The sequence below is a fragment of the Endocarpon pusillum genome (genome assembly GCF_000464535.1).
Source record: "Endocarpon pusillum Z07020 unplaced genomic scaffold scaffold1372, whole genome shotgun sequence".
Lineage (NCBI taxonomy): Eukaryota > Fungi > Ascomycota > Eurotiomycetes > Verrucariales > Verrucariaceae > Endocarpon > Endocarpon pusillum.
Window position 1 is genome coordinate 312,020 of NW_006916003.1, and position 10,683 is coordinate 322,702.

Below are 10,683 nucleotides of genomic sequence, written 5' to 3' on the forward strand. Positions count from 1 at the left end.
GCAAGAGGTCCCTCAGAGCCGTTGTGCATAAGAATGGGAAAGCGGAAGTCCTTGAATGGTGCGAAAGCTGAGACTAGCCAGTCAGGTGAAAGTGGGAGCGATGAAGTGAGCGACGATCCCAGCAACTAGCCCAGATGTGAGCGAAGGTTGACTGGAGCAGGACTTCGATATGCTAGATGTCGAGTTTGAATGGTTCGACCCTCAGCCTGCATACGACTTTCATGGAATCAAGACCCTCCTACAACAACTGTTCGATGTGGACGCACAACTCTTCGATCTCTCTGCTCTGACAGACCTTATTCTCGCCCAACCACTGCTCGGCTCGACCGTCAAAGTCGACGGCAACGAGACTGATGCCTATGCATTTCTCTCCCTTATCAATCTACAGGAGCACAAAGACAAATCATTTGTCTCGAAGATAATTGATTATTTGCGACAGAAAGCTGCTTCAAGCTCGGTCCATTCGCCAATCGCAGAACTTCTCTCCGGCCCAGATACACCACCAATTGCTCTCGTATTGACAGAGAGACTGATCAACGTTCCTTCAGAGGTTACACCGCCAATGTACTCGATGCTGTTAGAAGAGATCCAGTGGGCACTTGAGGAGAAAGAACCTTACCACTTTTCCCACTACTTGATCCTTTCCAAGACATACACCGAGGTTGTATCAAAACTGGACGAAGAGGATGACCGACCAAAGAAGAAGAAGAAAAGTGGAGGAAGTTCACCTACAGTTCTGTATTTTCACCCCGAGGACGAAGTGTTCGAAAGACATGCTATCTGTCACGGCCCCTACAATTATAGCACGAAGCAAGATGAAGGGCATTCGGATTCGAAAAGGGCATTTCAAGAAATGGGGATCAAACCGCTGGGGCATATGATTCTAGTTGAAGCCGAAAAGTTGGAGGAGGCGGTGAAGGATATCGCAGAATACCTAAAATCGCAAGGTTGAGTGTGCAGAACGAATTTTGCTCTCGGGTCATCAAGCCAGGGGCCGCAGTCAGCATCAGGAAGTGATGGGCTCACGATATAGCATTACTCCCACTCAGTGGCTGTCAACCTCTGCATGAGATATTCCACCTCCACCAACTTGGTCAGTGGTATCACAACCTGAGAATACATAGCCACAACCGCTTCGGTGTTTATCTTCTCATTCCCTCCTTCACCAACCGAGGGGTCAGAGCCATAAGCCTTTGCCTTTAGTCTGAGCCGTTCCAAGACCTGCTTCTCAACTTCCGAGTTAGTAATGGCAGCATCGATCCCTTTTCGGTCTTCTTTCTTGATCAGGTCTACAAATCTTTTGGTCTCCTTCTGGAATTTAGCCTCCGCCACAAACTTCCCAAAGTGGATTCGTCGGGATAGGGCTTGAAGGCACATCACGTCACATGTTGCAGTAGAGCCATAGTTCTCCTTTGTCTCGCCTCGGTCCTCTCTATCAAACTTCCGACAGGCCTCTGGTAGGACCTCTTGAAGATATTTCTGCCTGATGGTTGCGTTTACGTTGACATCGTTTGGGTGAAGAATTCTGGGATATGACAATGGCTGGAGAATAGGTTTCTCAAGAACTCGAGGGAAGAACGGATACTCGTCTGGTGCCTCATAGCGTCGAACACGGGATTGTAGACGTTCCTGCTCCGCAAGGAGCCAATCAGCCAAACTCAAATCGCTGCCGGGAATCTCCACTCCTCCAGGTACGTATATGGTAGGATTGAGTGGAAACTGGACCCTTTCGATTATGTGGAAGATGATGGTGTCTTCAAGACGGCTGACGCAAAGAGTTAGACGTCAATGGATTGAGGTTGGCTCTACCAAATGACAACTAACTAACATGAGCTGAAACCTTATGTTTGCGAGATCTAGAGCTTTCGACGGGTCTGATAGATCTATTGCCGTGTCCATCGTAAACGTGAGATTGACATGAACCAACTTGGGCTATCCTGTCAACGTCGTATGTAAAGGAAAGTGATTGGTCGTGAGGTAGAGCTGGTAAAAGTTATTTACGCTGCAAGGGATATAGCTACACTAAGACAAACATACAAGTTGAATGCTTTGGTGGATCACGAGTTGGGGTCGGTAGAACGATCGACGGCAGGGATGAGTTCTCGTGCTTTGTTTCCTGGAAGAAAGCATCACACGATTAACTTCTTGCTGCGTTCAAAGCCCAAAGCGCCCACTTCAATTGTACTCATAATACACATTCACTTCTCGCCTAAGTCCTTCTGGACAATCATCACTGTGACTCGTCGCGCGGTTTTGGGACCGCATGGCTGGTTCCCACAGTCGCAATGCCTCAGAGTCAAGAAGATCATTGATGGGGAGCGACGGCGATGAGGGTGTTTTGGGAACTGCTCTGACGGTAGGTGCATGCCCTGCTCTTTCTTTTTGTATTGATGAAAGCTGCAGACCCGGCAGATAGAAGCGTTTGGGAGGAAAGTCACAGCTACGGCAAGCCATCTCATGGGGGATACCACGTCTAACGCCCACTATCCGAATGCCATGGGCAGCCTCTCGAGGCAGATACGAAGACCCGGTATCCAGCGTGGTGTCTTCTCCCTCGCACAGACTTCTCCTAGAGACCTTGTCCGCTCAAGACTATCTACATCCGAGATCTCGCATCGAGCCATAACCTACCTCTCGGACGACCTCCTCGAAAATATCCCCGAGGACGCAAATACCTATTCTTTGTTCCAAGGGTTCCAAGCGACGCTACCTGAGGGCGAGAGCGAACATCGCAAGTCACATAGAAGGCGTACCTCTAAATCGCAGAAGTTGCTGGGAGAAGCAACCTCTGATCCAGATGGTCCACCCTCGTTAGAGAACCTGAAGAAGGACCGAAATACAATGAACCACAGACTAGAAATGATGGGTGTTAGAAAAAATCTGTGTAGTAGCGAGATACACGAGATAGATAAGAAGATCTCGAACCTGAATTCTATGAGGAAGATAGTCCTGGATAGGCTAGCAGATTTGGAGAATGATGAGGCTCAGCTTGAGCATGAGTGTGGGTCCCCTTACTTCAGAAGAGCATTGAGAATGGTGCTTATTTTATCATAGTGTTGGAGCTGGACAACAAGATTGAGATCATCCAAGAAGAGCTCGAAGATGCGCAAGCACTTCATCAGTCAGCCAATGCTACACTACCTCCGAGCAACGACGATACGCCCGAGCACCAGGCTATGGATGCATCCTTCATGTCAGAGTCGATCTATGAAAAACTACCACCCACATCACCGAAAAGGAGACGACCGAAACCCAGCAGAAGGAAATCAATGCCTGTGCTACATGAGCACTTGGAACCGGGGTCAAATATCAGAACACTCCCTGCACACAACGATTGCATCACATCACTAGACTTCGACATGCCATTTGGCACCATGGTAACAGCGGCGCTAGACGACACAGTAAGAGTATGGGATCTTAACCTGGGACGATGCATGGGTCTCCTTGAAGGCCATACTGCATCGGTACGGTGTCTTCAAGTGGAGGATAACATCGTTGCCACAGGAAGTATGGACGCCTCGATTCGCCTGTGGGATCTTTCGAGGGCCAAGTATGAACCTTACGAGAACCGCGTGGGAGAAAATGGAGAGGATGACGACGATGGTCTCGGATTTGGAAATGCAGACGAGGATGCGCCACCTCCACCTCCAGCTAGTTCGATGGAAGAATGTCCTCTTTTCGTCCTCGAAGCTCATGTTGATGAAGTCACAGCCCTACATCTGAAAGGCGAAACGCTTGTCTCAGGCTCTGCGGACAAAACGCTGCGTCAATGGGATCTTGTTAAAGGCCGCTGCGTACAGACCCTGGACGTGTTGTGGGCGGCAGCACAAGCGTCTGCCACCTTGAACCCAGTCGATGCCTCATGGAAGCCGACGGGTCGGACTCACGACGCGAATGCTGATTTTGTTGGTGCGTTGCAATGCTTTGATGCTGCTTTGGCATGCGGCACGGCGGATGGGATGGTGAGGCTATGGGATCTGAGGAGCGGACAAGTCCACAGAAGCCTAGTCGGACACACCGGCCCAGTGACGTCTCTACAATTTGACGACACACATCTTGTCACCGGCAGTGCAGATCGAAGCATCAGAGTGGGTTTGCTCGCGAAGCTGACGTCAAAATTTTCCGCTAACTCTCAACCAGATCTGGGACCTCCGAACAGGAAGCCTGTTCGACGCATATGCCTATGACCATCCCGTGACCAGCATGATGTTTGATTCGCGACGCATTGTCGCTGCCGCCAGCGAAAACAATGCCAAAATCTACGACAAGACCGACGGTCGCCATTGGGACTGTGGTGCCGGTGTGACAGCAGAGGAAGACGGCTCGACACCTGCTATCGTCGAACAGGTCCGGATAAAGGATGGGTATATGGTTGAGGGGAGGAAAGATGGAGTGGTGGGCGTGTGGACGTGCTGATCGTGCGGTAGGTGAGAACATGTATAAATCAAGAACAGTCAAGGTCTTTTGCATCTTTTTTTTATTTTTACTTGAAGACTCCAGGCTTCCAATCTGCGCAAGCCTAGGTGCTCGCCACGTCTACACGCAACCTAAGGTGTGAGTAACTCTCAACGAGTCTCCGGACTCCCTCTATAAGGTGAGACTGCGCAACGACCGAGGTGGTGACTTGCGTCAGCGAGAAAAGGAGGAGCTCGAAGGCAATCAAGCTCCGGAACGCGCACGGCGGCTCCTGCATGCTCCGCTCCATCACCTCCAGCAGCGAATCGGCTTCCGCGCCATCTGGCGATGAGTTGCCCCCTCTGCTCCATCAGCTCCGATATCAAAGTGCGATCATACTCCACCTCCGACCCCTGCTCGGTCCTTTCGGCTATCGCTCGATCGTCCAGCCCCGCCTTCTCCAGCGCCTCCTGAAGGCCCTGGAGACCGCTGGCACCCTTAGCCCGTTTGCGAGGCTGTCGACTCTCCACAACGCTCTTACCAGTCTGTTCTGTGGCATTATCGTTGCGCTTCCTCTTGGCGGGTGGGCTTCGTTGTGCTGGTACAGTATTGCTTGATCTAGCAATGCTCTTGTTCTTTTTCCTTTCCTCCTTCCCGTATTCTTGCGTTTTTGATCGTTTCAATGGCGGTGCGGCAGCGTCTCCCTTCTCTCCGAACAGCCGTCTCCGTTTGGGGATCCTCTTCCCCGGTAGGGAAGCGAGCTCCCTCCTGACCATCTCATCTTGGTCGTAGGATTTACTCCTCTGGCTGGGTTTCTTGGTTTGTGGGGTGCTTGGTGGTGTGGGGAGGGCGGGTACGCGAGGGGTTGAGGTTGATGGGCTGCTGGGGAGGTTGGCGGGTGCAGGAGTGCGGTTGGTTTTCATGTTGAGGGGAAGGTGATTTTGTGTGAGAGAGGTTGGATAAAGGTTTATAGAATGGGGAATAGAAGAAGTATTGGGTGGGTGAGGAGGGGTTTGATTGATCAGTATTGGATTGGATCGGGATGGAATGAAGTTGGGAAATGAAGAGGTTGTTGAAGCGAGAAGAATGACATGGTGCCATCCTTTGTGGTATATATGTATATATACACAACGTCGATACTGGTTCGAGGACAAGGAGGACCTGGGAAGTGTGGTCTCAGAGGGCTTTGTTCCCATAATTGTGTCTTATAACAGGAGGACCCACCCGAAAAAGAAAGGCAAAGGTACACAGTGCACAAGGTCCTCTTGATACTGGAGTTTGAACCAGGTTCGCTTTTTCGATTTCGCTATCATAGGACATCCTTGGAATCATTCTCCAAGGTCCTTGATTCCGGCTTTCCCACGACAAGAAAGGTACCCAGTTGATCTGATCTGCTGCAATAGTTAGCCGACCATGAAGCCGAGATAGTGGTATTTGGGAAGACTTATAAAAAATGCACAGCCCTCTCCCTTCAGGCATGAAAGCCCAAGGGAAAGGGTTGTCGGCCCAGTTCTTCGATTAGCCGCGGCCAAGACAACACCGTTCCGGCAGTCAGCAAGCAGATCCCAACACTCCTCGTCTCCCCAGCCAGACCGCTCCGTCACTGTACAGCGTGTGAAGAAACATCCATCATTATCACAACCAGTGCGATGCTTCCAGCATGGACACAGGCTAACACAATCTCGAGCATCAAGTCCAGAATCAGCTGACCTGAGTCGGCCACCGCAGCGTTGCAGAAGGCGAGCAGAAGGCGAGCACTGAGAACAGACAAGCACAAAGCTTTGATCCTCACTCTAGAGAGGTCCTGTCTCGAGTACTCGATGGCTCCCTCCGAGCGGCTTTGGTAGGGATCTGGTCCAGTGAGCTGGAACAAGATGAGAGCGTGGTTGGTTTTGCTTTCTGTCTGGTCTTGTGCATATGGAAGATGCTGATCTGGTTGTGGCTAGCATGTCCCTGCTGATAGTGACAACTGATGACCCTGGAGCGCGGACAAGGAGGGAGAAGTAAGGACCGGCATCGCGCTGGTCTGGTGAGTATTTTGTCAGCGGTCGGTTGGATGAGCCTCTTTCGTGCACGTATGCTTGTGGTGAATACGATCATGACACCAAACCAATCTCAGTCCTTCCTCTCTCAGATACTTCATCAATACCTCCCAACAGCCTCTTCTTCTCCTTACTCCACCAGCAGACTTTGCCCTGACTCTCGACTTCCAGATCCCACAAGTGGGAGGAAAGGCCTTTCTCGTTCGTAATGCAGTAACCTCAGAGACTAGTTTTTGATTTCCTCCCCAGCCTGGCCAGCCGGAGCCGGTGGCAGACCGAAGGGCAGATTTACCATATTTCAGGCGAAGCGCACAAAGAACATCCTCAAAAATCGCTTCCTTCTCTCCGAAAAGAGGGTCAACATGGACACAGAGACCACAAGTGATCAAGCATCCACTGAGTCGGCGTTCACTCCGCCCCCTATGCTGGACACAAGGGTGGTGATTGACGCGGCTGATCGGGATCTTCGCAGAGGAAGTACACTCCTGGTGGCTGGTGCCGCGGTGTGCGTTCTGTGGGTGAGCTGCCATCTAATGATGGGGTGGTTGAGAGTTTGGGTTGGAGAGGAGAGGCAGACAAGAAAGTCTGAAGTCAGACAGTGAGCAAGACAACAATGTCAAGGAGTAAACTGGCCGGAGCAGACAACAAGCCGGGTGATGATGCCAATTGAATGGTAGGTCTTGCAAGCTGAAGCCTGGCTACGAGCAACATTGAGCTCGACGCCGATCAGCACTCGACAGTACCATTCCGAGCACCGCTTGTAGGCTGTTCCATGTTGCACTCTAAGCTTCTCCTGGATCGACATAGCACTCGATAATCATCCTTGTGAATGACTAGTCAAAGTCCTGATCTCCTCTCTCCCAAAACCATCTCCCACGCCGCGCACCAGCAGAAACATCCCATCATGATCACGTATACTGTCCAGCTTAGATATACCGACGCGCATCCCCTTTGGGCATTTATCCGATCTGACGCATGGCAATATCGTCTTTCACTGTTTCCTCAAAGGGAGACTCTGGACGTCAAAATCTCCTTTTCGCCCTCCCAATCCTTCTCCCCATTTCTCAGCCGTGAAGCCGAGAGCCGAAGAGGGAACGCGAGAGAGTGTATTCGGGAGCCGACAACTGGACCGCGAAACTAGAACCGACAGATAGCTTAGGGTTAAGTTCCAGCTATGTACCCTCCTTCTTCGGTTGATGTCATGTCTGTTGCTGCGATGAGACCATGCTATGAGGCTCGAGCGGTGATGCAAGACGACCAAAGGAGGACCCGGAGGTAAGGTGCATGCTAGGAAACTATGTGGAAGTTGAACTGCATGGGTTGCCCTTGATGGGCGAGAAAGTAGTGGAGGATGAGAGTGAGGTGCAAGGTGGAAGGTGGATTCTGCTGGATTTGTCGAGAGTTGAAGAGGTCTGGTGGTTAATGGCAAGATGGAATTGGATGCTGAGATCGAGAGCGAGTCGGTGCTGCGGTTGCAGGATATTGTCTCCTCACAGGCTGTGGCTTCAATTTGTTGCAGGTCAGATGTTAGATGAAGACAGAAGACGCGTCAAGGCGCGACACGAACTAACTTAACTAAGTTAGCGCATATGATGTGTCACGTGAGTTATGCCTGGCGACTTGCCATCACCTCAGGCTTGACCCTTCAAATTACAACTTACACCAGAGAAGAGACATGCGTTGTCACCTGTGAGATGACAAATGATCTCTTATCCGCAATTCCTTCTAGCCCCCAACCACAAATTCGATCGAGGACTGCTTGTAGAATCTTATTGGCTCCTGCAGCCAAGGCGATGATGCATATTGTGGCTGCGGCTGTGATACACAAACTTGATTATGGAGCTTCGGCTTTTGGGATGGTGGGTCAGCTTCGGGATGCATGTTGGGTGTTTCTGTTCTATTATTAATACGTCTTTCTTAACTGTGCGAAACTGGGTACGATCTCGCGGCAAGCCTCAAAACAACATGTGTTGGAACATAAGTATATGATAGCAGAATACTACTTGGTCAAGCTCTCCTCTTCTCTGTGTACTCCTAGGATGATGCTACGAAGACTGGTGTTGGAGTAGGGTCAATGGATCCGAGGTTGCGTGGAGCTTCAACAGCGGCCTTTAGAGAGCGAAAGTTCTCCAGCCCCTCAGACCGTCTCCATCGGCAGGCGAGACAGTCGATACTGTTCGAAGAACGCAAGTCTCCTGTTTTCAGGGATGATCTGTTTTCGTCGCTTCCACTCTTCAAAACTCAAGGTCTAGGCCGCAGCGGTACTGCTGCGACGGATGTATCTCCGACTGAAGTCCATCCGGGCAAGCGCTTGGCGGAGCCTCCGGGTGACAGTGGTTGGGGTCCAGACAGCTCAAACGGACATCAGGAGCTCTCAGACATCTTTCCGATACCGAGCCCAACACATTTGAAGAAGACTTCTGTTGCGCCAGAGTCCGCTCAGGTTGCTCCTATACATGCGCTGGATGAGAATGCTGTGGAGGCACAACATGACCAATCTATAGTTACAGCTAGATCGAGCCATTTATGGTCCGGTTTCTTATGGGGTCTTCTCAACCTGTTTCCTAGTTCAGCCACCTTAAAACCTGGCGCATTCACTGGATTGCAGGTAGCGTCAACGGCAGCTACAGCTCATGCGAAGGCTATCTTGCACCACCAGAGCTATCTGCACAATCAGCGGCAACATATTTACATCACCGAATATGAAGTAGGAGACTCTCTCAAACCCAAGAGAGTTCCCATGACTTTAAACAGTATCTCTGGCATCCAGCATTACCTCATGGAGGCGTCCACCTCTAGATTCACAGCTCCATTGTTGAGGGTCATATACATACAGAACAATGCAGAGGCCATGGACTTCCTCACCAATATTTTTCGTCTTGACCACGCCTCATTTGAAAACTTCGAAGGGTCCTTTAAGGACTGGATCCATGAGCAAAAGAGTCATCGTGACTCTTTGAATAAGACCATATCATGGAAACCCATGTACGACGTCACGCGAGATATTACCTGTACAGTCTTCGGCCTCGACCTCGGATCAGGATTAGTGGGTGTACAGGCAGCTCCTGATATTGCTTTGCCAGGAAAGAAGAATTTTGATCGACGTGTTCTTACCACGGGCCTGAGCGCCTCGCGCCCGCAAAGACTTTCCGTCTACATTCAGCGTAAGCTTGATGGTTTCCCTGAAATTGGAAAAATGGGCGTCTTCAACACTAGCGCTAGGGAGAAATGGCAGTGTGCACACCAGAACACGATTCTAATTTACGAGAATTCCCACGACGACTGCGAAGAAATCATCCAGGGTCAAGGTCTGCTGGACCTGGATTGGAAGGCCAGTACTGCAGACAAAGACTCGGATGTCGCCCTTGTCAGGACGATGGAGCATATACTTCTGCACATCTTCACCAAAGTCCTCCGAGCCTGGCGCAAGCAGCTCGCTCTCCTCTCGATCCAACACGCACAGCTCGAGGATCGTGTCTACGGCCAGCCTTCCGACGACAGTCACGCTACAGAACTATGGGCAATGTCCAAATATCTATGGAGCATGGCTAAACTAGTCAATCGGCACTCCAACCTGATTGAGGATGTGCAGGAGCATTTCAATCAATTTGCCGAGCGAAGCAATGATTACGACTGGCTTGATGATATATTAAGAGATTTCAGACAAGCCAGCGTCACTATCCAGGATGATTTTATCAGACCGACAGAGCACATGATCGATTTAGTAAGTCCGAGACACCAACTCTCTCGAAACAGATCCAATTCCCGTCTTTATCCTTTTCTCCCACTTGCACATCGGCGTACCAGGCTGACCGCAAACCAGATGTACAAATCCGTCAGCATCCGCGACTCGCGCCAGTCCCTCGAACTCAACGCCAGTCTCTGGAGACTCAGCTGGATCACCTTCATCTTCCTGCCACTGACGTTCCTGGTGGGATTCTTTGGCATGAACGTGGGCGTCTTCGAGCATTATCCTTCGGTCAAGTATTACTTTATTACTGCCATTCCGCTTGTGAGTGGCCTCCTGCTTCTTACACACCGGGCATGCTTTCAAGCTAATCTCGGTCTGCTAGATGACTATCATCCTACTCCTATGGTTTGCAGTTCGCCACTACGTACCCTCGGATGGGTCGCTACGTCTCCAAAGCAGCAGAAGTGCTCAGCTCGACGAACCCGAGCGACCACCTTGACATTTCTTCCGTCTTATAATTTCATTCCATCGACCTGATGAATTCAGGCCTCCGTG

General features: G+C 50.7%; 5 protein-coding genes across 5 annotated transcripts; 3 read left to right on the forward strand and 2 right to left on the reverse strand.

Annotated features, from left to right (window-relative positions):
* Positions 1 to 33: 33 nt before the first annotated feature.
* On the forward strand, positions 34 to 952 carry EPUS_02045 (uncharacterized protein; the record flags this gene model as incomplete). The annotated part of the gene is made up of 2 exons (XM_007801877.1): positions 34 to 105; positions 161 to 952. 2 exons carry the CDS (start codon positions 34 to 36, stop codon positions 950 to 952), a joined length of 864 nt encoding a protein of 287 aa, XP_007800068.1.
* Positions 953 to 1,035: 83 nt separating this feature from the next.
* On the reverse strand, positions 1,036 to 1,899 carry EPUS_02046 (uncharacterized protein; the record flags this gene model as incomplete). The annotated part of the gene is made up of 2 exons (XM_007801878.1): positions 1,036 to 1,765; positions 1,829 to 1,899. 2 exons carry the CDS (start codon positions 1,897 to 1,899, stop codon positions 1,036 to 1,038), a joined length of 801 nt encoding a protein of 266 aa, XP_007800069.1.
* Positions 1,900 to 2,263: 364 nt separating this feature from the next.
* On the forward strand, positions 2,264 to 4,416 carry EPUS_02047 (Mitochondrial division protein 1; the record flags this gene model as incomplete). The annotated part of the gene is made up of 4 exons (XM_007801879.1): positions 2,264 to 2,356; positions 2,413 to 3,001; positions 3,055 to 4,088; positions 4,141 to 4,416. The coding sequence occupies 4 exons, from the start codon at positions 2,264 to 2,266 to the stop codon at positions 4,414 to 4,416; spliced, it is 1,992 nt and encodes a 663-aa protein (XP_007800070.1).
* A 149-nt stretch (positions 4,417 to 4,565) lies between these two features.
* Positions 4,566 to 5,318, reverse strand: EPUS_02048 (uncharacterized protein; the record flags this gene model as incomplete). Its single annotated transcript, XM_007801880.1, has 1 exon — positions 4,566 to 5,318. The coding sequence occupies one exon, from the start codon at positions 5,316 to 5,318 to the stop codon at positions 4,566 to 4,568; it is 753 nt and encodes a 250-aa protein (XP_007800071.1).
* A 1,481-nt stretch (positions 5,319 to 6,799) lies between these two features.
* EPUS_02049 (uncharacterized protein) lies at positions 6,800 to 10,627 on the forward strand (the record flags this gene model as incomplete). The annotated part of the gene is made up of 4 exons (XM_007801881.1): positions 6,800 to 6,955; positions 8,476 to 10,161; positions 10,261 to 10,449; positions 10,511 to 10,627. The coding sequence occupies 4 exons, from the start codon at positions 6,800 to 6,802 to the stop codon at positions 10,625 to 10,627; spliced, it is 2,148 nt and encodes a 715-aa protein (XP_007800072.1).
* Positions 10,628 to 10,683: the final 56 nt, after the last annotated feature.